This window comes from Nasonia vitripennis, chromosome 3, assembly GCF_009193385.2.
Source record: "Nasonia vitripennis strain AsymCx chromosome 3, Nvit_psr_1.1, whole genome shotgun sequence".
NCBI lineage: Eukaryota > Metazoa > Arthropoda > Insecta > Hymenoptera > Pteromalidae > Nasonia > Nasonia vitripennis.
In genome coordinates this window covers 21,650,857-21,677,756 of record NC_045759.1, presented here as the reverse complement: position 1 = coordinate 21,677,756, position 26,900 = coordinate 21,650,857, and the positions used below count along the sequence as shown (strand labels likewise).

The following is a 26,900-nucleotide window of genomic DNA, read 5'->3' as shown; positions in this document are numbered from 1 at the left end:
CCGGCTTCTCTCTCTCTCTCTCTTGCTCGAGCCTTGGAGGTTGCGCACTTGCGCGGCGAGTCGTCAGTTCTTAGCGGAACACCAGCAGAGCACGAGCGCGACGACAGCGTACGGAAAGAGAGAGAAAGCTCGGGGATCGTTTATTCTGTTATTATTATTATTTTTTTTTTAATCCGAAAACTACGGACACAGACGTAAGGTGCGCGCGCGCGTGTTCCACAGAGAGAGAGAGAGGAGGACAGCTAGAAGATCGGTATATTGTGCAGCGAGAGGATATAATAGAAGAGAGAAAGAGGGAAGATAGAAGAGCTCGCGCGAACGACACATGGTGCAAACGCGGTGCCGGGGCTTTGGTTGAACTAGCTCTCGAGCGCAGTGCGCAGCTGAATTAAGCCGCTCTGAGCCGATTTGGTGAGCCGCCGCCGCCGCCGCCAAGATGCGCCGGCTGACCGGACTTCGCCTGCTCCTCCTCATCTGCTGCTGCTTCTTCTTCGCCGCTCAGGGTCTGTATTTATTTTACTTCCTTACGCCTCGACCAATTCACCGGAGAAGGACGGAGATGAAATTAAAAAAAAAAAATAAATAAAAATAAATAAAGCCGCGCTCCGAAATCGGATGCACGCGATATCGCGAGAATTTAGAAAGGCAGTCCGCATCTCTGCGCTTTGACGCAACGAGTAGCCACTACTGCTGCTCTCCGTCCGTCTAAGGAGCGACTATCTGAGGTTTTCGCAATGCTAGGTATAAGCGCGCGCAGTGCAGGCAATTCCGGAGCTTTTTTGCCAGCTTTGCGAAATCTTCCTTAATTCCCGGCCGTTTGCGAAACGAAGATTATCGTCCGTTGCGTTGTGTCTGTTTTTCTTTTTTTTCACCTCCATCTCGTCTCTCTCTCTCTCTCAAATGACGCGCGAAAGGGATACAGCCGCCGAGTAATAGACGTACGTGTTTGCCGACGTGAATCGGGGACGTCTCTCTCTCTCTCTCTGGCGATACATCAGCAGCGACGGAAATCCAAGTCCAGCGGAACTTTCTCGCGACGGCGGAGAACCTTGAGAAAGGAGTTGCAAACCTCTCGCAGATGCAGCTCTCTCGCTTAACGCTTGTACATAGCTACATACGTACGATAGTTGTCCGCTTCCGCTCCTTTATTTAGGCGCGCATAGTAGATCGGTATGCGAATCTCCGAATAAAATATGGCGATCGTCGCTGCGGATCCGCGTTATACGCGCAAACTTTCACCTGCTCTGCGCTCCGAGCAAAAGAGAGAGAGAGAGAGAGAGAGAGAGAGAGAAAAGCTACGGCGATAGCCGAAGGCCATTTGTACAAGACACTCGTCGTGCAGCGTCGGAGTCTGCCTCAAGGACCCGCGCGAGATTTTACATCGCGTTGTTATTCCGTAGGCGCGCAGATGCACCCTCTCGTTGTAATATATACATATATACGTATAAACGGCGAGTATTCTGGAAAGTTCCTCAGCGTTGCAGGCTTGGAATTCGAAATAGCCAGGCTCTCTGCGGTCGCATCGGCGTGGGAGGCTCCGAGGAGGAAAGTCTTATTTGCCTGTATTATAAGGGAGATTTGGTCGATGGTATCGCAATAGTGCTTATAATCGATGCGGTCGCGGAATCCTCGAGAGATGTTAGACGAGGCGCGGATAGTAGGACTAGCTCGTAAATCGGGCGTTGGGTAAAAGCAACGGCTCATCGCCAAGTTGAGGCAGTGAGTGCGAGAGAAAGAATGGAGGACAATGGCATGGCGCTACTCTGACCGAGTGTGCTTTAAAATAGGCAGTGAGAATACCGAAAACGTTATGTGAGCAAACACACACGAGAGAGAGAGACCCGTTCTTTCCTCTCGAGAGTATACACACGCACACCTGTATGCGCAGCCTCAACATAACTGTAACGAGCGCTCGCGCATCTCTCTCTCTCTCTCTCTTTTCTCTTCCTCGTTACATCGCGAATCCGTCTAAAAATCGTCGATCGGCGGGAAAACATCGCCGGCGGAGATGCATATGTCGAGAGAGCGGCTCTGTGTGTATGATGCAACATTAGAAAGTCCTCCTCGTCGCATCTTCCTCTCTTCTCTACTTCTCCGTCATCATCCTCATCATCCGCTGCTTCGACCCACGCGAGAGAGCTGTATGCAACATCATTCTCTCTCTCTCTCTCTCTATCTCTCATTATAGTCATCACGAGCGCGTCATTAGGACGCCTCTTCATTATGATTCGCGGGCGTATTTATACGCCTGTGTTGCAGCAGCTGGTGTTAACAATATGGCCCGATTGGGCAAGCCGAGCGCATTTTCACTGATACTCTAGAAAAGACTTTCACTCTTATTCCAGCGGCAACAGGTCTCTCTCTCTCTCTCTCCGATAATTAGACCGCAGGACACGAGAGAGAAAATAATAAAAGGAAACAGGAAGAGAGTAGTAGCCGCGATGCTGTGTGTATTATGTAGAGACTTTTAACGTCGCCATTGTTTTGTGTACTAATGCGTTTTCTGGCTTTTATACTGGCTCATTTCGGGCGACTTTTTTTTTTTTTTTTTCTTTTTATAAACGCAGACAGTCCTTCCCACGACGAGCTACTGCGCAAACACCGTTGCTCTCCGAGAACGAGAGATGAGTCCTCTGTGCGCTAGATAATCGGCAGGAAGCGCGCGCGCGAGAGAGAGAGAGAGAGAGAGAAAAAAAGGGCGACGAGGTGACGAGTTTGGCTCGCGCTCATAGCCGAGAGAAAAAGAGACGCGCTCGAGCTGCTCGAGTTTAATCTAACTGTACCTCGACTCGCGACTCCGAGTAGTCTAATCCACTTGTCGGGGACTTGTTTCTTTCCTCCGTTTACGCTCCGAGCGCATCTATACCCGCCCTGGAAAAAAAGCTCATTCTTACAGACGAATTTCGAGCGTTTATATAATAGCTATAGCTGTGATGCAGTCCCGAGCGAGGTGCATGGGATCGGCTGCTCTATGGCTATAAACGGGGAGAGGAGCAGCGCATTCTCTCTCTCTCTCTCTGCGTTATACCGTCTGATGAGAACCAGGCCAAAATGTTAAGCATTTCTCATAATCCCGCGCGATCCCATCATCTCCCGCACGTATATAGACGGCAGTCATTGTGTGCCATTGCTATACATCTCTTATGTTTGCCATGCGAGTGTGTTATACAGGATCGTATGCGTTGCACACACTGCACCCGCGGCTGCAACATTCACGGCGTCAATCGGCCGGTCGAGCATGTCGCCAAGTGAAAGCCGGCTGCTTACACGCAGGCGAAAATTGTCACTTTGACACCGCTACACGCTTATATACCACGATTATCGTTATCGTCATCCTTTCGTAGGCGCTTCTCTCGATTGAATGGAGGCGCACAAAAATTTCTAACAGTTACACAACAGAGAGCGTTAGCTCGCGCGCATCGTCTAATTGCGAGCGCTGTTTTTCCACGCGAATTCTCAGGCCGTGTAAACGCGCCGGGACACGCGAGTCACGCGTCGACGGCTTTATGCGCGGGAAATTAGCCGCAAGAGTAAGCGTACGATTGTTGTTATTTTTATTATTTTTTTTTTTTAAATTTCCTGAAAATCGACGACATTTCGGCAAGAGCTCGCGCGCGTAAAAGGGAAACGACGAGCCGACACTCGTTAGAAAGTCGCGCGGGAAAATGCATAGGAGCTTATGGTTATATAGTGCGTAAGCGACGCCGTCAACGTAACGCGCTGCTGCAGCGGCCGACTGCTTTCCCTCGAGAGTCGCCAGTATATACGCATAGGTGTACACGTACATTTCTGTATATATAAGTGCGTATAAACGCAGAGATGCGCAAATCCATGTATTCTCGCTTCTTACCAGCGCGGGCTTTTAGAGCGGTCGTGCATTAAATATCGGCGCGTATTGAGCTCGCAGTTTTAATACTCGAGTCGAAAAATTCCTCGGGAGAAAGTCCCAGCATCTCTCTCTCCCTCTCGATGCTTTTTCCCCGAAGATATTCTCTCTCTCTCTCTCTCGATCGCACGTGCCACTTAAAAAAATTTCGAATAAAATTAATCCCAATCGCGTAGCGAAGAAGAGAGGAGGATTGATGATTTAGCGAGAGAGAGAGGTGAAAGTATATGTAAGTACAGAGTCGAAAAATTCTCTCTCTCTGCCGAGGGATGTGTGCGCAGTAGAGAGAGATAGAGAGGATATACAGCTGTATGGGCTTGGTCTATTGGCCGGCCTACTGGCACGAATACCGGCGAGTATAGTGTATATAGCTATGCGCGAAATAACTGCAGCCGAGTGAGTGAGAGAGAGAGATACGTGCGCCGGCGATCAACAAAGAGAGTTTTGCAGTGGAAAACAATTAATGCGCGGCGGTGTCTCTCTCTCTCTCTCATACGCGCGTGGAGTATAGGCCGAAAGTAGGTGAGAGTTGAGTCAGTGTGTCGATCCGTTACAAGCCGAAGGCTATTCGAAATTCGTCGGACCTCTCGGCCCACATCTCGCAGAGTGCGCGCAGCTCTCTCGCCCGTAAGAGCGGCCTTGTCTCGTTAACAGGTGAACCTCCTTGGACCACATAATTCCCGACGCCGTATATTCATTTTCCGAAATCGAACGCTCTATAATCGAGCGATTGTCAGCGCCGCGCGCGCTACCGGAGCACGTATAACAACTATAGCAAACTGGTTTCCCGCTCTCGCAACCCAGCTGGAATTCGTCCTGGATGCATACGATTATACACGGCGCGTATGGCATTTTTTCATCCTTTCGGTATTCCTCTGTAGGAGAGCCGTTCATCAGCTGCGCTGCAACGATGCAATGCGGTTTAGAGAGAGAGAGAGAGAGAGAGAGAGAGAGAGAGAGAGAGAGAGAGGCGGCGGCGGTAACGCTTTCACCCTCGACACTTTTACTTGAATTCGCGTGTCGATATGCGTGTGTGCATGCGCCGTCACCGGACTCGCATACCAGCGGCTTTGGCTACTTCGTTTTCCGGATCTCCAGCAACGCGCCGATAGGAGTAACTCTCACTTTGCTCGTATGTATACTCATACACGCGCCGAGGGAGAGAGATCGGCGTTGCTTTCTTGCCAATGACTTATTTACCCAGATACACCGTCCAATTCGAATTTCGCGGATGGAATAGAACTCTGCTCCGACTTTTTTTGTTTTGTTTTTTTTCCTCCTCTAACCCGATGCCAGTTAACGAGCGAGAGAGAGAGAGAGAGAGAGAGAGACGAACCCGCGCGAGCTACGGGAATAATGGGATGATAATAAAACTGGTGCGCGCAGGTGCGCGAGCGAGCGTTATGGCAAAAGAGCCGCGCGCTGGTGAACGGCGAGCGATCGTTCCCACGTTTGCTTACTTTCTCCCTCGTCGAATCTCCTCGCGCTCTCGAGCGGACGATACTCGATACACACGCGTATGTATATACTAGCTGATACTCGGGTCGACGCACTTGTCGCGTAATTATTCGCGCGATTGGTTATACACTCCGATTATTAGTCGTCGCTCTTTTCGACAGTATATTACTTTACTTTCGTTCGGCTTTCACAATATCGCGGTACAGCGTATACGACCTGATAGCCGAAGGGCTAAAATTAATGGGGGCGCGATTTCAGGGAAACGACCAGTTCACTTCTGCGATGCGTTTGCACAAGAAGTCGTGGTCGTCGTCGTCGCCGCCGCCGTGCAACAAGTGCGCGCGACGCGAACCTGTGTATGTAAGTATATACGTATGTACACACAGCAAAGCAGCCAGTCGGTCAACTAACTGTACGTCGCGCGGCCCCTGATGAACGACATCTTTAGCTAGAAGCCTCGTGCCGCCGCTGACGGATTTTCTTTGCTCGTCTGTGGATACAGACGATTCTTCACGCGTGTGTACACACGCGGGACTCCCGTAATCGCGGAATTCCGTATTCGGAGCGCTCGTCGCCCCGAGTAGTAGACTCCTTTTTTTCTCTCTCTCTCTCTCTTCCATCTTCTTCTTATTCCGTGAACCACACCCAGACATACTCATTTTTCCTCGTCTGCTTTGCAGGAGCTCACGGGAAAGACGAGATCGAGGCTACGAGAATACAGAGGGACATCGACGGTGAGTGATTTTTAAAGGGTTTTTTTTTACGAAGGCTTGGTTATAATAACACTTCATATATTATACTTGTGTAAAAAGCGGCAAACTCCTTTTACGCCGATTTCATTTGTATTTTATGTATATCATATGTGTCAAGCATGTCTCCTTTCTCCCGTGTTTCACGTAGTTAGTTTTTTTTTTTTTTTTTTATTTTTGTTTTGCTCCGAACCTTCGATTTTCGCGCGCTCGTGTACATAAATATAAATATATACGGACGTAGACTCATATGCTTCCCTCTTACGTGTGCGCAGCTTGTGAAACATGTACTCTTTGTAAATATATTTGCTCTCTCAATACTCGCAGGATATAAATGTGTACCGATCGAGTGACTTTTTCATGTACATAATCACGTAACGATTCACTTAACGCGGGGTGTTGTACATAGGGATGATGATTTTTCATTAATTTAATTCAAAATTTAAAGATGAGAAAATGATTGCCCAACACAACTTGCCAATTATCAATTGCAGTAGCAATAATTTAATGCTTAAATTATCGCGAAGCTTTGCACGCGTATATAATAATCCCTCATTTGTACATATTATATACAGTAAACATTTTCACCACCAAGTCGAGGAAAAATTTTTGTTTAACAATTTTTTTTTCTCTATCGCTGTCATTCTCAGTCGATCACTAACCATCATGAAAAAAGGGGGTCTCTCTTTCTCTCTCACACACTCATACATGCAGTGCAGCTCGAGCCGCAAGGAAACTACTAATTTATGAGTCTACTAAGATTGTCTCTCTCTTTTTTTTCTGTTTCTGTTACTGCTCCCGTCTGCTCCCCGCCTTCAACACTCTCAACAACTACTGGATGCCGTCTGCTCCAACGTCCGTTCGCCACTTCGTCTCTCTGACAAAATCTACATCACAAACATACACCCGCACTGACAACGGACCGACGCTGACACAATCACACGATCACTGCAACCGACTCTATCTCTAAAACCACACACTCTGTTCGTTACTCTCTCTTTTTCTCTCTCTCTCTCTCTCTCTCTCTCTCTCAAAAAGGTGTTACAACGGTCCTACTGGTACCGGCCCGTCCCGGCAAATCCGCGCCCCCTGTCGGCGTTCTGACAAAGACAGCCCGTACCTTCGTGCAAGATGGCGCGAGTACCGAGTTCGCGACCCAAGTCGTCGGCACGACTCTGGATAACGGTCGGCTCTACGCTAAGATCCTCTCCACCTCGAGCCGAGTCTTCTACGACAGGGAACCGACGCCCGACGCGTCCGCTCCTTACTTCGTCTATCCCTCGAAAAGGCCGCAAGACGGCTGGTCTGACGCCAAGCTGACGCTGGACGACGCGCCGATAAAGATCGTCAAAACGATCAGCGACATTAACGGCGAAATCCTTCAAGACTCCAAGGACGAGTCCAGCGAGCTAAAGTACAACGACATCCTCAACAAGCCGGACAGCAGCGAGGAGAGATTCAAGCCTGCCAAGGTGCGAAACGACAATCTCCCGACCTACACGGTCAACCAGGGCTACGTGGACAAGGGATTGGACGCGGCCGCCTCGCTGGAGGAGGAACAGCCCAAGACTTTCCGACCGAGGGTGGCGAAGATCTTCAGGCCTCAGCCGAAGATCACTCCCAAGAAGGACATAAAGCCTCTGGCGACGGTCACCTACCACGGCTTCGCCGATTTCGTCACCACGGTTGGCGACACGGTCATCGTCTTCTCGCCGAGCACCGCACCCGCACCCGTCGGCCGTCCGGCCACGACGATCAAGGGCGACGCGACGCTTCGACCCGACGACGGCATCGCTGTCTTGAAGATCAAGCCCACGAGTGTCGTGCCTCAGCAGAAGATGACGGAAACGATCTCGCTCAAAGCTCGCGTTCCCGTCAACGACGTCGTTCGGAAATCTTCGAAACAGTCCAACAGTGCCATCGATCTTCAACCGAGTTCCGTGGGTCATCCGGAAGGAGCTTACTCGGGAGAGGTGACGAAGCCTCTGCTTCTGGTACCCGACGAGCAACTCGGCTCGGACAATCCGACTGGCTTGATCAAGGTCATCGACTCGACTACAACAGTGAAAGGCACGACCACCCACTACATGAGCTCCATTATCGGGACTTACATCGGCACCAACTACGCTCAAATCGTTCACACCTCCTCGAACGTTTACTTCTTCCCCGAAGACAGTAGCAAGAGCTTGAACGACGACGACGTCGTCTCCTCGGAATCCATCAGCACGCTGCCACCCGAAACCACCGACAACGTTTTAACGACGATCAAGGATATCCTCACCACCGAGCCCACGACCGAGAGCGAGCTCGGAAACGACATCATTCCACCGAATCAAGGCCGCAGTATCAAGGGAACGGCTCCTAGAAATCAATTCCTCGCGGCTAAGGGAGATAAGGCGCACAAGGAGGCCGAGGAGAAAGCGTCTTTCGCTACTAAGCTCATACCCTCGACCGTTTACAAAACGTTCACTTACTTCACCACCTTCTTCATTCCCGGCAAAGACAAGACGAGCACGTCGGTGAAATCGCGAGAGGTCGTGTCGTCGGAGCTCACCTTCGTACCGGAAGTCGTCCCGACAACCAGCTCTCAATCAGCGAGAGTCACTCCGACTAAAGCGCGCATAAGTCCTACCAACAAAGTGGAAATTTCCTCCAACACCGATCTGATCGAAAACACGAACGTGGACAAGCAGGAGGTGGAGGAGATCCAGTTGATATTCAAAACGATATTCACGACGTTCACGTACTTGACGACCTTCTACGACGACTCCACCACGAGCGTGTCCAGCCGAAAAGTGACCGCGACCAACGTCATCACTCAGACCATCGACCCAGTGGGTTCATCCATCGACTTCGACGGTCTGATCGACAAGGACGCCTCGTTCGCTATAGCTCCAACCAAAGTGGCCGAGCCTAGCTTCGCCACCAAGGCTGTGGAGACGCAAACCAACAACTACGACAACAATTTCACAGTTCCCGAAGAAAGCACCGAGAACATTTTGACCACTGTGCAGGATGACTTGACGACCCTCGAAGAAGAAGTGGCGACACTGGAAAGCACGACCGAGTCCATGGCGGATAGAGTCGAACCAGTTGTCCAGCTTGAACCAAGTCCAAGCGTGACCGAAACTGCTCAGCTGGCGACTCAACTGAAAACTTACTACACGACTTACACGTACTTCACGACCATCATAGTCGACGATGAAACCGAAATCGAGACCAGAACGGAAGTGTTCGGTAACGTCATCACCGAGAGCATACAACCCACATCCGTCGTACCGGCTGTTGAGAGAACCAGCGTCACGACTCCCAAGCCAGCACCACCACCACCACCGGAAATTTTGGCTTATTTGGAAGCTTTGAAGAAGCAAAAGTCGGAGGAAGAAGCTAGACTCTTGGCTAAGAAAGCCCAAGAGAAGGCTCAGGTGACGAGCACCGAAGAACCAGAGCAAGCGACTACCGATGACTCATCCCTGTTCAGCTACACCGATGAAACGACAATCATGGACGAAGCTTCCACCGAGAAAATGTCCAACGACGGCGAGGTTCTGGGATCGATGAAAACCGACGTCATCTTCACTTCTAGCTCTGGAGGAAGCACCGTCCTCGACGTCGCCGACAAGAAGAACAGCGTTCCCGAAGATCAGGAGTTGTCGGAAACCAATCACCACGACGTCGAGCCAGCTCCTACTCTCTTACTGCAAACCTCTTACACGACTTACACCTATTTCACGACCATGTACAACGGAGATGCGACCGATGTTGTCAGCCGTTTGAAGACGGTCACGAACGTCGTCACGGAAACCATCAAACCAACGGCCGTTATGCAACCCGAAACTAAAACACAACAACCTCTGACGTATTTCACTACATTCACTTACTGGACGACATTCATTAAGGGCGATGAAACAGCTACTACTAGTCGCGAGGAAACCGTTAGCAATGTACTCACCCCCGGAGTAACAGAAACACCCTCGGTACAGTTGGAAGTCGTGAAAACTTACAGGCCCTTCGTTCTGGCGACACCTGTCCACAGCATTGCGCCGAGCGAATCGAGAGAGTCGAAGGCAACTTCTGACAACGAAGTAACGACATCTCCGAATGTCATACTGCAGGAAGTGCCGACGGTCAAGGTTAACGAGTTGAGCTCGACCATTTCACCCGAGCCCATGACTCTTTACACCACGTTCACCTACTTCACGACCTCTTACATTGGTGACTCGACTATACTGAAAAGCCGATTAGAAACTGTCACGAGCGTCTCCTATCCCGACGATTTGGTGGTCAAAGCTACGCCTCGCGCGATCGGCGGTCCTGTCCCTACGGCCCAAATATTAGCCACCGAAGAGAAGCCAATCGAACCGAGCAAGACTAGCGACGCACCCAAGACCGGCTTACTGTCCACGATAAGAACTAGCCAAGTTAACGACGGCACGACTACTCACTTCATGACCGACGTCTACGGCACCTACATAGACGGGCTTTACGCTCAAGTGGTCGAAACGTCGACGAAACTTGAATTGCCCACACCGGTTTATTCGGCTTCAGCTACACCGCTGCTACCAACCGGCGTCTTGTCTCTGAACAAGGGGACCATCGTCGACGCCGACGAGGTCACCACGATCTTCTACACCACCAAGCAGATCGGCTCAACCATAAACGGGCTCTACGTCAAAGTTTTGGAAAGCACCTCCACGACTACCGTCGACGAGAAGAAATTGGCCACCCACACACCTGTTCACGGACACAGGACCGGGCTCGTGAGACTGATCAAAGGAGAAATCGAGGCGAACGACACGACGACTTACTATCAATCGAAAGTCATCGGTACGAGCATAGACGGAAGATACGCCCAGATCATAGAGAGCACGTCCAGCTATTTGATTGCCAAACCAACGTCGACCCTGGACATCGGGGCAACGTCGACCTTGCCACCTAACCACGCTACCGGTGTTCCCGAAATTTCGCCCTCTCCCGCTGTCATACAGTCGTCCATCTCCGAGGATCACACGGGAGATCTGAACGACTCCGATCAAGAAGAGAACGAAAACGAAGAGGAGGAAGGCGACGATCAGAAATCCACCAAGAAATCGCGCTTGACCTTCTCCTCGAGGAAGCGCACCTCGAGCGCGCCCCCGATCAGACCATTCGCATCGCGCAGCAGGCCGACGTTCAATCCAAAACGAAAGCCTCAGGGCGCCACTACCATTACCAGAAGCGACATAACGCCAACGATAACCGCAACTCTGGCGGGCAAAGGGAGCCGTTTCGCGTCCTCTAGAGGTCGCGCCACGCCGTCCTTGGGTTCTAGCAGCATAAACGCGTCGAGCTCGAGGCGCTTCTCCGGCGGAAGAAGAAGTTCCCTCCCAGCTTCTTCGGCCTTTTCGACCAACTATCCTTCAGCTAGCTCCAGAAGCAGAGGAGCCGTCAGAGCGTCTCCCTCGTCCGCGTACTCGGGAAGCCGACGAGGATCTTCTTCCATCAGATCGTCCTCGCTGCGACCATCGGGCCGAAGCTCGCCCATATCCCTGTCCTCGACGAGATACAGACCTGGAATCCGCCCATCGTCGACGCTCGCCAAGCTCTCCTCCACTGTGAAACACGAAGATCAGGAAGATAACGCGAACGAGTTCACTACCGCGACTTTGGCGACCGAAGAGTCACCGGTACTGGAAGAAGGCGAGGACGAGACCATTCCACCCACGCATCCCACGACTACGGAGTCACCCAGGAGGGCGAACAATCCTCTCTTGAGATTCCGAAGACCTCCGGCTTTCGGCAGCGGCATAAGAAGCACACCGAAACCAGCTCCAGCCACGACAACGACGAGGCGAGCGAACAACCCAACTAGGCAGAATACGAGCAATCGACCTGTCAACGGGAGGACGAGACCTACTCCGCCCGCTCTAAGCAGCAGAACGAGACAAGGTCAATCCACGCTCTTCCCTCCGAGACCCTTGTACGGAAGAAAACCAGAGACAACGGAAGCACCGGTAGAGACCAAGAACGAGGAAGCCGAGGAGGACGACGAGGATTTCGAGGACGAGCCAGTCGAGGAGATAAGCGATAACGATTACGAAGGATCGGAACAGGAGGAATCGGCTCCACCGGCAAGTCAAAGAAACAATCAAAAATCGGTAACGCCCATTCGGCCGTTCACGAGAATCGGCAGGAACAGGAGAGTTCGGCGCCAGGCGCGATCTCTGAGTTCCCGCTTCCGAAGACCCACTACTCAGGTGTCGACCATCGAGGACAGATACGACAGCGACTTGAGTTCCAGCAAAGAGGAGTACAGCAAGGCACCGGTCACCAACGCGAGATACGGTTCCAGAGGCAGATCTTACCCGAGCAACTCGCGATCGAACAAGGAAGACAAGTCGTCCGAGGAGTACGTCGATACTCCGAACACTCCGAGAACGAGGGCCAAGGCCAGCACTGGCAGAAGTAACATACGCCTGAAGCCATCGCCCGTGACCAGCTCCAACAGGCAGTACACGCTGCGCGAGAAAGACAGCTCCTCGGGCAAGTCCGGCTACAAAAGACCCTTGACCACGTCGAGAACCAGCAACCTCAGAGCGAGAACCAACAGCAACTCGAGAACGAGAGCCGGAACCAACAGGTACCAAGATTCGAGCAACTCTCGGCGAACTTCCGGCAGAACTCCGAGTAGGAACAACGCCAGAGGGAACAGCAATCGCAGAGTGACCTCGTCTCGAGGACGAAACTCTCACGAGGAGTACAAAGACGCGAGCGACTTGGACGGTACCATAACCGTCACCCACTACGTCCCGACCGAAGTCACCATCCCCGTCGTCAACAACGGCGTAACCGAGAAACGAAACATCATAACGGCACAGCCGAGCACGGAAATCATCGGTCCCGATCGTTACAGTACCATCGCCAACAGCGACGGCCGAGATCTCCTCGTGCTGGCGAGCGAAATGACCGGAACGAACTTCCAGGGCCAGGTAGAGATCACTCGATTCGTCATCCACGAAACACCGACCACCAAAGTCTCACACACGCTCACATCGTCGGGCGGCCGGCGATTCTCCCAACCCGTGGTAGTCCCGTCGACGGTCTATTCCATCGAAAACGTAGTCTCCACGATTCGGCCCTCCATACCCGAGAATGCACCCCTGGCTAACATTTTACTCTCGCAACTGCTCCTCGGACAGCTGGGACAGCAGGCGAACCCACTGGTGCCCGGTATCCCGGCGCCGGCTCCCACTCCGTCAACGCGTTACGACACTCGCGCATCAACCTACGTCACGACAATCACGAAACATCAGAGTACCGTCATCCCCTTGACCTTCCGTGGCAAGGAAATTCTAACGACGCTGGTTGACTCGACAACCGACGTCGTCACCGCGACCGAGCTCATCACCGACACGGTCGTCGTAACGCCCACCGTCGCTTTGCCGGCGGCAAACCTCAACTCGCTCCTGCTCCTCCTCCAGCAGCCGCAATCTCCACTACAGCAGGCAAATCCCCTGTTGGATCCGCTATTCGCGGCGGTGCCCCTGCTCACGCAGAGCAACTCGCTGCCCGGAGAAGTCGAGAGACGCAACCAGCCCGTCGACTTCGACTACAAGCCCGAGAGTTACGAGGACCTGTCCGAGGAGGAGGTCGACAGGCCGTCCAGCAGGGTGAGGGGAAAAGTCCACGCGAAGACTCAGGAGGCGCCCGAAACGAGCGTGGTGACACTGTACGTCTCGGGTCGAAGACCCGGCGAATTCAGCACGGTTCTCAGCACTGTGGTAGTCGGCGAGGAATCGACGAGCACCAAGAGGAAGAGGGACGTAAGCGAACTCCTCGTAACTGCATCTCTTTCCCCGTCGCTGAACTCGGCTTCCGAGCCGGTCTCCTACATTCTGGCGGGAAGCGAAGAGCCGATCGACGCGCACGCACCTACTCAGAGTCTCGAGAGCGTAGTGGGCGATGTCGGACGGCATATTTCCACGTCCATCTACACCTAACAATACCAAAAGTCCATCAATACTCTCCTACATTGCCACCTCTATTATGCAGTCTTTGTAGATTTATAACTTAATTATTATTACCACTATGAATACTCGAAATTAAATTTAGACACAGAGTTATAATTTAAGTTTAAGATAATTTTATTACCATGTATTTTGTACTTTATATTATATATTATACAGCTTAAGATACGCTCTCTCTCTCTCTCTCTCTCTCTCTCTCTCTCTCTCTCTCTCTCTTTCTCTCTCTCTATCTCACAGTTCATTATACGTGCATAATAATTGTGAATCTGTTTAAGACGCTGTAGTTGTTAGTCCAGCATATTTCGTATGTGTAAAGAAAAAGTTTCATTGATTTGAATTTAACTTTGCTTTCGTACTTATCTTGTATTGATCAAGTCTCAGAATTTCGGGTGCTAGTCTTAACCAACGGCCTTCTTAACAAGGTTCTTTCGAGTTGATCAAACGAATCTTAGAGTGTACACTTCAGTTTAATTTCTCTCTTTCTCTCTCTCTCTCTCTCATTACTACTTCTCCTAAATCAAACTTAATCCCGTGAATCATTCCTTGTCTATTCCGACTAACAAGTCTTTGGAAACAGTCGCACGCGCGTCCTCACGCTGGAAATGACTGAAAGGATATATTATAACTGGCTAGAGATGCATAGAACGTAATCACAGACATCGATCGATCAACAAACGCAAAAACAAAAACATCCACCTTTCCAGGTGACTTCCTCGAAGAACCAAGTGGCACGTCCTCTATCGTTGAAAACTACCACAGTTTCGGGCAAAGAACGCATCAAGGAACCCAAGGCCTAGACTATTACGTCGCTGGAGATGAGGAAGAAGAGGAGGACGACTACGTGCCTAAGAAACGAGTACGCGTGAGAGTACCGGTCGTCCGAAGCAGAAGTGCCAAGGAGCACGCTCTGACAGTCGTGCGTCGACGACCACTGGTTCCTTACACGAGATCCTCGGTTTACGAGTCGATCGAGGCAACGCCAACGCGCAGAAGAGTCGTGACGCGCACGAGACTAAGGAATGTCGACTCGGCCGATTACGGCAACAGTTTAGCCGACGATTACACGGAAGATTTTCAAAAAGCGAACAGGCACAAAGTCACCGTAACGCGAAGAAGAAAAGTCAGGCCGACCGCCGCGTCGACGCAAACTCAGCGCGATAGAATAACCCGTAAGAAATTGGTCAACGTCAGACCCATTCCCGCGCCAACGTCAACCTTGGCTATTATCACCACTGGCTTTTATACCGTAGCCACCGACGACGATGATGCCGACGATTATTACGACAGCGAGGACAGCAAAGTACCGACACCCGAATTGTATCCCTCGACGCAGCTCGAAAATGCGCCGAACGAGGCTTTCACCATCGAACCTGAACAACCGTCTTCCTCGAGCGATCCGATCATCATCACCGATAACTTTTTCTTCCCCGGTTTCTCGGAGGAAACTACCACAACCGAGAGTGGAGATGATGACGATTCCAACGAAGAGACGGACACCGAGAATAATGAGTTTCTGGACTCGACAACTTTGAGCGCTGCGGACAGCACGAGTGAAAACGGTACGAGCACTACCGAAGAGACTAACACAGAGAAGGAAATCGATGCGACGACCGAAACCGCCTCGGACAATCCTGAGAGGATCGGTACCACTGTTGAATACCCGACAATCGTCGAAGACGAGAAAGCCACGACCGAAATCAGCAGTGGTGATCGCACGGAAGAGGACGATCCGATCGTACCAAAGTCACAGTCGGAAGACAGCGAAATTCCCGTAACGGAGACGACGTTGGAAAACGTCACACCCGATGACGCGGACGACTTGAGAGTAATACCTATCGCGACAAACTCCACGAGCGAAAACACGTTTACCCGTAGCGACGATTCGCTAGAATCGAGTCCCAACATCGACAGTAGCGAAATACCGACCGTTATCCCACTAGAGTCAAAGTCGATCGAAGTGAAAAGCACGTCAGCTTCGGATTCACAAGTGACGACGTCACTGCCCTCTCTGACACCTGAAGATATCGAAGCCGGCTTAACCGACGATCTGTACTTGTCGCTGTCCCGTCCCGATTTTCCGCAAATCGATCCGTCGCAAGTAGAGGCGGACGAGAACGCAGCCTCGACCTCGTCGCAGTCGAGCCAGGCTACCCCGGAACTGCAAACCAGTATTTATTATTCCGAGACTGTTGTAACATCTACGCGATTGAGAACTTACACATATGTCGTGACCACACTTAATGGACAAGAAACCGAGGTAACTTCGTCAACGACGGTTAGACCAAGAGTGACCACCTTGACACTGACAGTTCCTGTGACGGTGACAGTGACGCCGACAATGGTCTCGTCGTCAATTGCACTTAGCTCTGCTTTAGGTAAGTATATATCTCTCTCTCTCTAACAATAGTTTTTAAAACTTTCCGATCCCACGTTCAAAGTAATATATTCTCGACTTATATATTTGACGATTGGCTTTTGGTTCCTTTTATGTAAAATATTTGAAAAACTATTACTATTTATAAAAAATTTTGTAAAAAAAGTTTCACATTATACAATGTATAACATGTAAATATTATATACATCTATATATGTTCTAATAATTATTCTAATGTACATATCTTTATAAAAACTTCTTCCTAATTCAAAGCTCTGTTTGAATATTTTCAACAACTCTTCTCTGTGTTATACTTTTCTCATACATTGTACAGATATATACATATTTATTTCCCCACCGTGTATTTACTGCGTTTGTTGTTAGCTTCACTTTGAGATTATCAAATTACGAATTGATCAGATGCCAGTCTACGAAATCTCCGACTGCGATTACATCACTTGATTTTCTAGATGATGCACAAAGTAACGAGGAAGTTGAAGACGAAGGAAGAAGATTCAATCTCGCAACAAGAGTAATGTCCAATGGGGTTGAGGTGATCGTTGCCGGAACAACACCAGCCTATCGCTGGGAAAATTCGAATCCGCAACCCACCCTGACCCTGTCGGAAGCAGTTGTAATGCTTTTGCCGCAAGATAAGCCAAATGAATTCGTTACAAAGACTTGTACAACGACCTTCACCTACCTCAATACTATAACGCGCGATGGGACGACGATTGTATCGACCGACGAACAGGTATAATTTTTTCACGAGTTAAACAAAAAAAATTTGCTCAATATAAGTAGTTTAGTAAGACGCGAAGGTTTATTATTTCAATTTGCATCGAAGGTGATTGCTAATACCGCAACCGAAGAAAGGCACAGAAAACCAGTTTCCGAAGCTGCTTCGGTTACACTCGAGGCGTCGCCGACTCTGCAGACCGAAGTTTTCAAAACAACCTACACCTACTTGACGCTGAACACCGACCATCCCGACGAAAAAAACGCCCTCGGAAGCAGCACCAGAGTTATCACCAATACGGTTACCGCCCCGCAATACTACCTGGACATGGTACTCGAGCCGTCGGAAACCCAACTGCCCGAGACGAATACGTACATGAGTACCAGAGCCCTCGAAAAGACCTACATCGAAGATGGCAAGACTAGGGTTGAGATGACTCACGATATAGTTACGCAGGTATGCAGAGTTAAATTTTCATAACATGCAAATCACATTCTATTATATTCTCGCGCGTACGCGCACGTGAGCCGTTCCCGTATGGGTATATATGATGAATAATCGTTTTTAGCTGATCATAACGGAATCGGCACCGCCGCCTAAGCCAGTAAGTGTGACCACAACATTGACAGCCTTGGACGATGTGTCAACGACGGACGTTGCGAAAACATACTACATTACCTACACCTATTTGAATACTTATTTAGAAAAAGACAGTACCGTGGTAAAAACCAATATCGCCACGTCATCGGATATCGTTTACGAAAAAGTGCCCGTTAAGAAAACGGCCACTAAATCGGTGCCAGTCACCGCGACACCGGAACCGATTCAAATTTTCGCAACAAAAACTTATTTAACGACCTACACATATTTCACCACGCTTCTGCAGGTATTGTTTTCTTTTTTAACGATTGCACTCGAGATACATCATTTTTTATTGTACGCACTCAATTGTTGTTACCAAAGGCCGGAGTGGACGGCGAAACCTCTACCACCGTTTCATCACGCACCCAAATAGTGGAGAATGTCGTCACGGAATCAATCGCTCCGAGTTTGCTCGAGCCCGGCTACATGAACGCTCTGCTCACGACTTCGCATCATTCGGACACCCTGAAAAACGTGGTCACCGGATCGACCATCATTTTCTTCGACGACGAGGAGGAGGTCGCTCCCTCGACGAGCAGCGCTTACGATCAATCCGCCACGGCCTCCGTCGATAAGATAGACGACCTCGAAACTGCATCCAGCTCTTCGGTAGCCGATTCCGTTGGTTCGGAAACAAACGAGGCTGCTTCTAATCCTATCGAACCGGATAATTCTCACAACGAGGTAAGCTCTTTACGGTAATTTACTATTTCCAAGATCTCGATGTGGTAGTGTAATCGACGTTCGATGTTAGGAAGAAATACCAGAGGAATCGACCAATCCACCGCCGAGTAAAAAGCCGTCTCAGGTGAGCAATCTGCTGAGCTTGGGCTCTCTGGGCATAAACAGCCTGTCGGCTCTCGGTCCAGTGATCACAGCCATGGCTGGTTTGCTTCAGGGCAAAACTTCAGCCACGCGTAGAAACGACACGGAGCCGATAACCGAACCACCGGCGACTACGACTCAGAGATCGCCGATTTATATCCCAGTTGCGGAATTCGTCGACGGCGACATCGAGACGGCCGAGAGTCAGAATATCGGTAAGCGATCGGTCTCTGTATTCGAATGCGTATCTCATGCTGTGAAAGATAACCGAATCGATTTTTTTCCAGCGCTTCACTTGGCGAATAGCAATCATCTTCCGGAGACGAGACACAAGGTGACCGCGAGCTTAGCCGATGGCATACCGATATCTCCGGGCGAGGTGATAACCGCGAACAGCGACGTTATCATCGGAAAGCCGGGTAAAATGGGCCCTAGACCGCCTCAGACGTTCGGCGGGCAAGACGAGAACATAGGTATGAAACCACCGCCGGTATCCGTGCCGAACATTCCGGTGCATCCGGTTTTCGAGGTGCTCGATAACGAGCCCAAGCCCAAGCCGCCGATAAAGATTCAAAAAGGTTCGCAACAGCTCGAGATTTATCCCGCGCATCAAATTTACGAAGAGCACATAAAGGGTCCGGTAGTTTTTCACGAGCCTGCTATTTCCCAGCGACCGCAGCAGCATCAGCAGCAAATTTATTCCAACAACAACCAGGCAGCCACGAGGATCAGCTCGAAACAGGATATTCTGGAAAACGACCCACTTCTCATTCCTCCTTCTAGGCCGTCGTCGAGCGCGACTGTCGACTCGAAGCATCGTAACTCGGATAAAAATAAGCGACCACCATGGAGCCCGCAAGACCCTCTTGTCACGTCGAATGTATTAATCGATGACAAGCATCGATTACACTCGAAGGAATTCGTCAAAGCGGATAACCTCGCTAGCTATGATGGATCGAGAATCGTGGCACACGTGCCGGAGCCTATTGTTCATCAAGTTCCCCACGTGATCGATAGATCGACGGGTCAGCCGCTTTTAGTCAATATCCAGCCTAGTCAAGTAGCCAACGTTGTTATACCGCAGGGCGGTACTCAAGCGCTGATTTTCGGAGACACCAGCGAGCCCCACATTTCCGGCCAATACTTTGACGATCCGTCGCCGTATCCCGAGCCGGAAGTCGGGCCTGGCTTCATCGGAATAGACAAGGTACTTTTATCGATCGTAATCTTACATGCTATACATATGTGTCATTCTTATTCGCTATAATGTTTTTTTTTTTCTTTCCAGATTGAAAATCTCCCGCAGTACTCGAAACACGACGATCCCGCCGACTACATGAGACCGCCAGCGCTCCCGGCGAACCAAATTCAAAATCTGGCCAACAGGCATCATTCCATACCGATATCCCAGGGCTCCGAGAAAGTACCGACTCGCTATCACGACAAATTGAACCTATCCACCGGCCAAGGACACGTTCACTCGGAAATTCTCGTGCATCACGGAATCGAGAGTGGCCACGTCAGAGGCCAGTCGAGACCGGCCACCAGCCCTCCGCGTAACTACCCCAACGTGCAGTTTCCTCCTAGGCGAGAGCACACGAAAATTCACCTAGGAAACGAGCAGATTCCACCCCGAAGAACCGAAGTGCCCCTGCCGACTGAAAATTCGTTCTACGACTCGTCGAACGCAGGCTCGCTGCTGCACACGAGTTGGAAAAACGAAAAGAAGCCTTTACTGAATCCGCAAACCCGTTGGCCAAGGCCAACTAGTAGGCCTCGGCCTCCGACCAGAATAACGGCTCGTCCTTTCGGTCGGCCACCTACGCGAATCGAGAGGCCGAAAATCCCCATCAGGCAGCCGCCCGTCAGATTACCGCAGAATACTTACTACCAGCAGCAGCAGCAGCAGCAGCAGCAGCCGAGTGTAGCGCCTTTCACGGAGTCGAATCAGCAGATATACAATCCTGCTCACCAAGAACAGGCCAATAACAATAAGGTACACCAGTATCGGGAGGAAAATTACAAGATTCCGACGCAGGAGCCGATAAACAAACAGTCGCTGCAGGAGAACCTCGACTACATCACCGACGATCACGCGGCCGATTTCGGCTATAAAAATCCCTCGTCCAACGACCCCGACAAACCGATCGATTCCGAGGTCGATGCCTCGGAGAACGTGAAAGTGACGTCGGACAAGGAGGACAGCCATCGCGGACAGGCCGATTCCGACTCGTCGAGCAAATACGGCGAATCCGGCGTGAGAAAGGAGGCGAACAATTATCACGGCGATAACGGCCCAGCCCCGACGTCGGCCGATAAGCATGTTTACAGCAACAACCACGAGGAAGGCGATATAATTATCGGCAGCGAGAAGAAACAGGATCAATATTTAACCCAAGCCCATAACTCGTACGACACCGGCGTCGTCGATAGCGGAGCCGATCGGAAGCAGCCCGGCTACTCGCACGAGATCATAGATCTGAAGCCGCCGGCGATAATACCAGTATTCGAGCCGAACGGTCACAGTAGGCCGTTCTCCAAACCCAATTTCGCCGTATCGAATTCGGACTCCGGCAAGTCCGAAGTAATAACTGAATCCTCGGACGTAAGTCACGTCTCGCAAGTGAACGCGCGACCGGTTCTCGGACAAGTTTTCCAGATCCAGAGCCACGCGAAGGAGCGAGAAAGCCAGCGAAACAAAACCTACGCGTACAGCAGAGGACGGCCGCAATACGATCATCACGCGACGAGGAGCCACCCGGAGCACCCGCAAATAATAACGAAGCCTAAGGCCCAGGTGCCGGGGCCGGTCGACGTTTCCAGCGGCCATCACAACAGAAAGTCGACAGTGCAGTTTTCACTGCCGATAGACTCGACCGGCGAGGAAAACGAAAGTAAGACGCAAACGGAGCGAGCGCCGAGTGCCAGTACCGGGCCGAGGAAACCCACGGAAGAGTCGCTAGCCACCGCCTTCCAGACCAATTTCGCCAGCACGGATTCCAAGGAAGACAACAACGAGCACGACGACTCCAAGTCGGGTAACCTTTCTCAGGACATGGTACCGCCACCCGTTGGCGGCAACAACCAGGCCCAGATGGACGAAGGACTGAGACCACCGCCGTCGCCCACCGACGTTCTCGGTCTCTCGCCACCTCCGGTGGACATCACCTCGATAAGACCGACGACCGCGTCGATGACGAGCTCGAGCACGACGCCAGCGATGACGACCACGACTCTCGACAACAAGTCCAACATCAAATCCGACCTCTCCGGCCTCAAGCCTCCACCGCTGTACATTCCCCTGAAGGAATCCAGCGCGGCGCCTCCTCCGCCCAGCGTCGATATGGTACCGCCGAGTCCAAGGCCGTCGGTGGTTCGACCGTATTTGGCGGACATTCTCTCGCAGGTTAGCGATACCCTCGATATATACGATTCGAATCGTTCGTTAACGATCCAGCTGAATACTCATTCGCGCGATAATCCCCTTTTTCCCTTTTTCCGCAGGACATGGTGCCACCACCCCCGGCTGTGAAAACAACACGGCCGCTCGAAATAGCGACCGTCCGACCGGGAGTGGCGGTATCGGGCTCCATTCAAATTGGCACCGCCCTGGCGACATCTCACATACCGGTGATGCAGGATATCGAATCGAAAATTCCGATTGTGCACGGAACTGTGGACTTACCGGTCGTCGTGAACGTGCCGGAGGAGTTCCTTAAGCCGATCGACACAAAGAAACCGGATCGTGTCAGTGTCTACACTGCTCGGCCGTTCGAAACTAAGCACAGGTGAGATTTTCTTTCTCTCTATCGTGTCCGCATAAATTATGATTCGCTAGTCCGTGTGTCGTGCATGTATACCTGTGTGTCACAATCGACTTGCTTTACCCAGACACGTTGTGAAACCCACGATCGCCTCGATAAGCCCGTCGAGTTCCACCGCAGTCAGGCATTCTCAGTACTACAACGACCAGCACGCTTTCCACAACAATCACCAGCGACTTTCGCCCACGAGAATAGCGCCATCTACGATTTCGAGAAAACCGAGTAAAGTACCGGACTTCTCCATAGTCTTGGAGCCGAGCGTCGACGTTCAGTTGCCGTCTCAGCGCATCGAGCCGACCGAGACGTTGACCGTTCATTACAACGGCAACGAGAGAACCAAGCAGAGGACTGAGATAGACGGCGTGACGATGGTCGCCAACGCTGAAAATTCGGAGATCGCCAAGACCAGCGTTGCTACCAAACAGGAAACGAGGAAGACCGATCCGAAGATAAAGGAGTCGGCATCGAAGATGATGGAGATTATCGGCACGGTCGTGCACGAGTTCATTCAGAACTCGACGAACGAGAGAGTGGAAGTGAAGCCGCAAGAGGTAAAGTATATACCTACGAGTAAAAAAAAAATTGATGAATGAATGACGAAAATAAATCAACTCTTTTTTGCAGGTTACGCGTTTCGAGACGCTGACGGTCACGAGGACAGAGACTTCCGTAGTGGGTTCACCTCCCACGACGCGAACTCTGCTAATTACCCACACCTTGACGTCGGTGAGGATCGAGACCGTTACGAAGACTCTGCTGCGACCTACTAGCGTCATTTCTACAATCACCTCGACAATACTTCACTCGGTTACACGCTCGCCCGGCTATGAGAATGGAAACGACAACGAGTCGATCTTCGTCGTGATGAGCGATCAGAAGCCACCGGCTGTAGGAGCGGAAGAGGTACGGCTACTTTCGCGAATTTTCACTGTATACTGCAGCAGCGATTTCTAATCGGATGTATCGCTGTTGTAACGCGCAGGTGGAGGCCGAATACGGAGAGGAGGAGATTTCTCGGGACGAGCAGGACGTGAGCGGCAACGAAATTCATCGCGTGCTGTCCGGAGGTATACTGGGAGCACCGTCGGTTCCCCTGCGGCCACCGAAGGTCCAGTGCGTACCGGACTGCAAGGCTTCGAAGTCCGAGGTATGCGCGGAGTCCAACGGAGAGATGCGCTGCGTCTGCAGGCGAGGCTTCGCCAGGATGTTCCCGGATCGTCCGTGCAAGCGTAGGGGATTTTTCAGATTATTAAAATAACACAGATTCGTTGAGAATTCGTTGCACTGAAACTGTAAACTTTATCGATTTCAGCGACCTACACGTTCACCGTCGGAGTCGGCCTCGAGCGACTGGGTCGCGACCGCATCGTCTTCGATTCGTCGATGAACGACAGCAGTTCTATGGTCTTCAGGCGCTACGCCCACCCCATCAAGGAAGCTTTGGATCGCACGCTGATGCAAAGCGATCTGAGGGACGTGTATCGGGCTCTGAACATTGCCAGGTTCACCCGAGACCCACCCAAGGTCGTGTTCAACGTGCAGTTGACCGCCAACAGCGACGAGACGAGGTTGAAGGAGGTCATACGTAAATATCTGGTTATGAGCAACTACAGCTTGGGAGGAACCGAGGTCTACGCGTCGAAAGATCTGGGAATGGTGGGTGTGCACTACACTACACTCCTATCGAAGATCCTCCAACTATGCTTTCAAACTAACGTATCGACCGGCTATGTCTAGGTGGAAGCTATCGACTTTGACGAGTGCGGCGTCGAGGAGGGAGGCCCCCACCACGACTGCTCGCCGAACGCGGCCTGTTTCAACCTCAAGGGCTCGTACCAGTGCTCCTGCAAGGAAGGCTACGCAGATTTGTCGGAAAATCCGGCCTACCCCGGCCGAGTCTGTTCGCAGGCTCCTCTGGGATGCGCCGCGTGCAACAACAAGGGACACTGCGCCGTCAACGTCCACGGGCAGGAGGTCTGCGAGTGCTTCGCTTGGCACAGTGGCCAGAAGTGTCAAATCAACCTCAAAGGTATGGCAAATTTTTTCTATCAAACTTACCGGACTGTGTACTTAACGAGACGACGATCGACTTTCAGTCCTGCTGATCGCTCTGGTGACGACGGGCGCGATCTTGGTGGCTCTGCTGGCGGTCTGTCTGGGTATGGCTTGCTTCCGCAATCCAAGCCGCAGATCCAGATCGGCGGCGTGCGACCGAAGGGCGATGATATCCGGTCCTGGAGCCGGCGACACGAGCAGCGAGGGCAGCCTTGCTGAACTGGCCATCCCTCACCACGTGCCTCACATCCTGCCACCCCCTCCACAAATGGTGGCGCCAGCGCCCCCTAGCGCCAAGAGGCCCGCGCGCAAGATCAGCAGCAGCAACAACAAGGCACGCCGAGCGCCGAGGAAACTCGTTCCAGCCGCACCTATCATAGCTCCAGGTTATTATCCGCACTTTTTCCATGGATCCGTGACGAAAGTACATATTGTAGAGGAAATTACTCACCCCGATGATTGCCTATTGTTCCAGTGGTCGCGAGCAATAACAACAGCTGTCCGCCGAACGATCAGCGCGACCGATCACTGACGGTCATGATTCCTCGGGCAAAGTACCGTTCGGCGCCACAGTCCGCCACGCCGCAGAACTACAAGCCCATGAGCAGCTTCGCCGTCGAGGAGCACAAGCTGATCGACTATCTCGAGGCCGGCTGCGACTACAAGTCCGAGCAGGACTCGAGGATGGCCAAGCAGCAGCAGCAGCAGCATCAGCCGACTGGTGCGCTCGTCAGTGCTGGCTTCCAGGTGAGTAACTCGCACATTTTTCGTTGTGTACAAGTTTTGGGCATAAGTGACTAAGGCTGACTATTCGAATATGAGGTTTCGGCGACGGTGACGAGGACACTGGAGGCGTCGGCCGAGTCGACGATCGAGCCGTCGAGCAAGAGCGAGCAGGAGTTGGAGACGACGATACAGGCTTCGACGAAACAGCTGATGCGGCTCGATCTCGCGGACGCGGGCTCGACCCTGGCCAGGTCCTGCGGCGAGACGACGATTCAGGCCCCGACGAAGATGGCCGAGCACCGGAATAAAGACTGCAACAGAGACGCTAGAGACAGCGCGAGCGAGGGACACACCATGGCCGAGAGGGACCTCGGCAGCACGCTGAGACTGCCGGCGCAGCACGCGCCGCTTTACCATCAGGATAGGGTACGTTACGTGCATTGCACACACTCTATCAGTTATATGATTAAAATTTACATTCTCTAATTCATCGTTGAACTTTGCGATTGCAGGCGAGCAGCGACAGGGAGTCAAACTTCGATTCGTTCTAAGTCCCCATAGAGCAGACGACAACTGCTGCCCATCAGGTGCCATCGAGCAAGCCGTGCGTCTCCTCGTGTCTGCCGAACAGCAATGCTTTCCTCTTTCGCCTGCTCGCGACCTGCGTCAACGAGCCAGTCAAATTCGTAAAGCCTGACTTTTACGTCATTCACAACGTGCCAAAATATAGCCAATGACAATGAGCTTTCCTACATCACTTTTTCCTGAATACACACACATTATGAAATCCGGACGCGCAACTCGTCTAATTTTGTATCTATATACCTATATCGATTCACCTTACTCTTTGTAGTGAGTCCATCCGCGAGACAAGGGAAAAAGCATAACGGAAAAATAATCATCTCGATATATAGGCGATGTAGAAATCTATATTATTGTATTACCGACATTGCGATTTATTTTTAGGTCTTTATTATTATTATTATTATTATTATTATTATTATTATATTATTTTTATTTTTATTAATATATTATTTGTTGTTGTTGTTGTTTGTTTATTTAGTCTATGTCCTTGAGGATCGCGTGCCATGTCGCCCGGCTTCGTCGCGAGCTCATTTCGACAGTTAACCCACTCTATACATGTTCGATCCGTTTGCGATGAGCGCGAAAAGTCACGAGAATAGTACGCTTGGATTTTTATCTTGAAAGAGAAAAAGGTAAAAAGAAAAATAGAAAAATTTGATTAATCGCGACGAAGCTGCGCAACGTCGCTGACTCTTTAATGAACAATCGAACCGAAAAAATGTATGATTAACCGAGGACTGGTGTATTATTAACAGGATTATAAAAGCATACGAATATTTAAGAGTATATTATATATATGTAATGCGTATAACAACGTAGTTGTAAGAAATGATTTGTAATCGATATAGTGTTGACTCACGTGCGTGTTACGTTGATGTATCGAGACTACGCATTATATTACATATTTTTGTACATACTGCCACCTGAGAAACCTCTTAATCTACCGCGTAATACTAGGATATTTTTGTATCGATAATTATAGTGCCCGTGTACTTGTGTACTTTTATATTAATATAATTGTCAATAACAAA

At 51.0% G+C, this 26,900-nt stretch overlaps 2 protein-coding genes across 2 annotated transcripts in view; one reads left to right on the top strand and one right to left on the bottom strand.

The window, feature by feature from the left end:
- LOC100233152 (uncharacterized) overlaps positions 1–25,102 on the bottom strand; it is a 28,760-nt gene extending 3,658 nt beyond the window's left edge. The window contains exons 1-2 of the mRNA XM_008205097.4: positions 25,010–25,102; positions 24,562–24,929 (exon numbers count right to left, since the gene is read on the bottom strand). The gene's annotated coding sequence lies outside the window, so the exon portion shown is untranslated. The remainder of the gene's footprint in view (positions 1–24,561; positions 24,930–25,009) is intronic.
- Positions 82–26,900, top strand: LOC100678672 (mucin-17). The gene is made up of 21 exons (XM_032598137.1): positions 82–503; positions 6,025–6,078; positions 7,132–14,069; positions 14,743–16,474; positions 16,944–17,227; positions 17,321–17,668; positions 17,781–18,098; positions 18,176–18,538; positions 18,609–18,894; positions 18,967–19,886; positions 19,968–22,085; positions 22,184–22,467; positions 22,571–23,054; positions 23,128–23,406; positions 23,486–23,732; positions 23,816–24,159; positions 24,241–24,532; positions 24,600–24,944; positions 25,034–25,305; positions 25,381–25,710; positions 25,797–26,900. Exons 1-21 carry the CDS (start codon positions 437–439, stop codon positions 25,833–25,835), a joined length of 16,344 nt encoding a protein of 5,447 aa, XP_032454028.1. The 5' UTR covers positions 82–436; the 3' UTR covers positions 25,836–26,900.